The sequence below is a fragment of the Dendroctonus ponderosae genome, unplaced genomic scaffold (assembly GCF_020466585.1).
Source record: "Dendroctonus ponderosae isolate FM_Combo_2020 unplaced genomic scaffold, Dpon_F_20191213v2 Dpon_F_20191213_1, whole genome shotgun sequence".
Lineage (NCBI taxonomy): Eukaryota > Metazoa > Arthropoda > Insecta > Coleoptera > Curculionidae > Dendroctonus > Dendroctonus ponderosae.
In genome coordinates this window covers 61,887,287-61,889,207 of record NW_026017110.1, presented here as the reverse complement: position 1 = coordinate 61,889,207, position 1,921 = coordinate 61,887,287, and the positions used below count along the sequence as shown (strand labels likewise).

The window sequence follows — 1,921 nt, the reverse complement described above, 5'->3', positions numbered from 1 at the left end:
GCTTTCCTTGACTTTTTCAAGAAATAAATATTTTCCATCAAATCAATGTTTGTATGTTTTTAAAAGTAATTTCACATGTTAAATAAATGCATACCGTTACATATTTGGCCAAATAAATGCATATAATTGCATATTTGGAATAAAAATTATGCATATATATCCGCATATTTTGATTGAATTTAACTGCATATATTCCGCGCTTTACTGATGATGGTGGAAAACACCGAAACGTATTTTAATTGATAAATAGACAATAAATGACTGAAGCCCAGGAATTGATTTTGATTTGGAATTGAAACACAGTCAGGAAAGTATGTACAATTAAATAGTATGAATACCTTTGAACCTCGTAGGTATCAACCAACGCCATAAACCCATCAGGAAAAGCTATGGCAAATGATATTAGGGCAGCCAATTCGCCTTCACTAGCTTCTGAAGAGATAACATTGAAAATTGATAAGAGTTTTTCCTTCCAAGCTAAGGTGAGTTTTAGTAAATCCTGAGGTTTTCCCCCATTTCGGCCTTGAAGGGTGACGTTTTTTAGCTCCGCAAAACCATTGAAAGATGTGATGTAAGAATGAGCATGTGTCCCTTTAACGGGAATGTTGAACAGTTTCCCTGCTAGCACGTTGCTGGTACCGTCAAATCCACCTAAAAGCAATAAAAACTGTGGAAAGGAAAACAGCACATGGAACGTATGGATTATCCTATCAATAGAGCCGGTGTGCATGATAGGGATCTTGTTGAATTTTTTACTCGTTGCTTCACGAACTTTGGATGGAAGCAGCAAACTTGGAAAGTTAGGAAAACGACGTACGGTGCCAGGCGTCACAGATTAGCCGCAAAATTCTAAACGGTAACATGAAGCTATTAAGGCTCATATTTTCGCCACCAGTTTCATATCGATTGAATGAATTATTTGACACTCTTAGTGCCTGGTACCAAGTTTAACACCGCCTGTCGATCGCGCGATTTAGATTTGGTTAATTAGCCCTTATACAAATTGCGGCTGTTTTCCACTAATGGGAATCGAAGAGGCCAGACAACAGAAACACTATTGTGTTTCGAAACGGGTTTTTTTCGGAATCAGCTGAAAATAACACGATTAATAATAAAAGTCTCTCAGGTGCTTACCGATGTAAGAATATTTTGAGGCTGATAAGCCCCCATCTGGGCCTTGTGCTCTTCGCAGCCCGAATTCGAATAACATTAAATTCCCCGCCGCTATTCTGTATCGTGCTGCGTTAGTTGCCATTAAACTAAATAAAAGTGTCAGCTCAAAAAAATTATTATTATTAGTTCCTTACCTTGCGTAATTAACCAGAGTCAGCAAAGTGGTTTCTAGTAATTGAACCACCGTCAGAGGCCCTTCTACTCGCATCAGGGGCACTCTGCAACAGAAAAAATAGCCTTAAGGCGTTAAAACTCTAAACGGTACCTTGGAAAGGCTACAGATCCTTCTGCCAATGCAAACAGCTTAACATCCGCTGCTGTTAATGTGCCGAGAAAGTCAAAAAATGCATCCTCTGTAGATGATGGTAAGGTCGTCCTCAAATACTCGATATCTGCAAGTATTAACCACTGTAAAGTGGATTTTGCGGGTGATTATGAATTCTCTCACCACTTTCTGAGTATCGGAACTTGCCCAAAAACTTTAAGCATTCTTCCAGGCCTGCGAATATCGTGAACTCTCCTTGAAAGGGATTTTTTCGAAAAAACAAGTCGAATACTGCAAGGTCTTTGGTTTTGCCTGATTTCCAATAGGCGTAAGCCATTGTGATTTGGTAGAGATCTAAAATTTGCGGGATGTTTCTAGGTGAAGGGTTACATCGTCGAATATTACAACTTTTTATCAGACTATGAAGGCTTTCACGGCCGGTTAAATTACATTTAGGAATGTTTTCCGGGCTTTGAAGCCGTG

At 39.0% G+C, this 1,921-nt stretch overlaps 1 protein-coding gene across 3 annotated transcripts in view; it reads right to left on the bottom strand.

The window, feature by feature from the left end:
• LOC109541071 (nicotinate phosphoribosyltransferase) overlaps positions 1-1,921 on the bottom strand; it is a 7,119-nt gene that overhangs the window by 3,215 nt on the left and 1,983 nt on the right. For all 3 annotated transcript variants that reach the window (XM_019909760.2, XM_048661793.1, XM_019909762.2), the window contains 5 exons: positions 1,622-1,792; positions 1,439-1,565; positions 1,308-1,391; positions 1,135-1,259; positions 339-651 (listed from right to left, as the gene is read on the bottom strand). In XM_019909760.2, the coding sequence (XP_019765319.1) occupies positions 339-651; positions 1,135-1,259; positions 1,308-1,391; positions 1,439-1,565; positions 1,622-1,792 (820 nt within the window). The remainder of the gene's footprint in view (positions 1-338; positions 652-1,134; positions 1,260-1,307; positions 1,392-1,438; positions 1,566-1,621; positions 1,793-1,921) is intronic.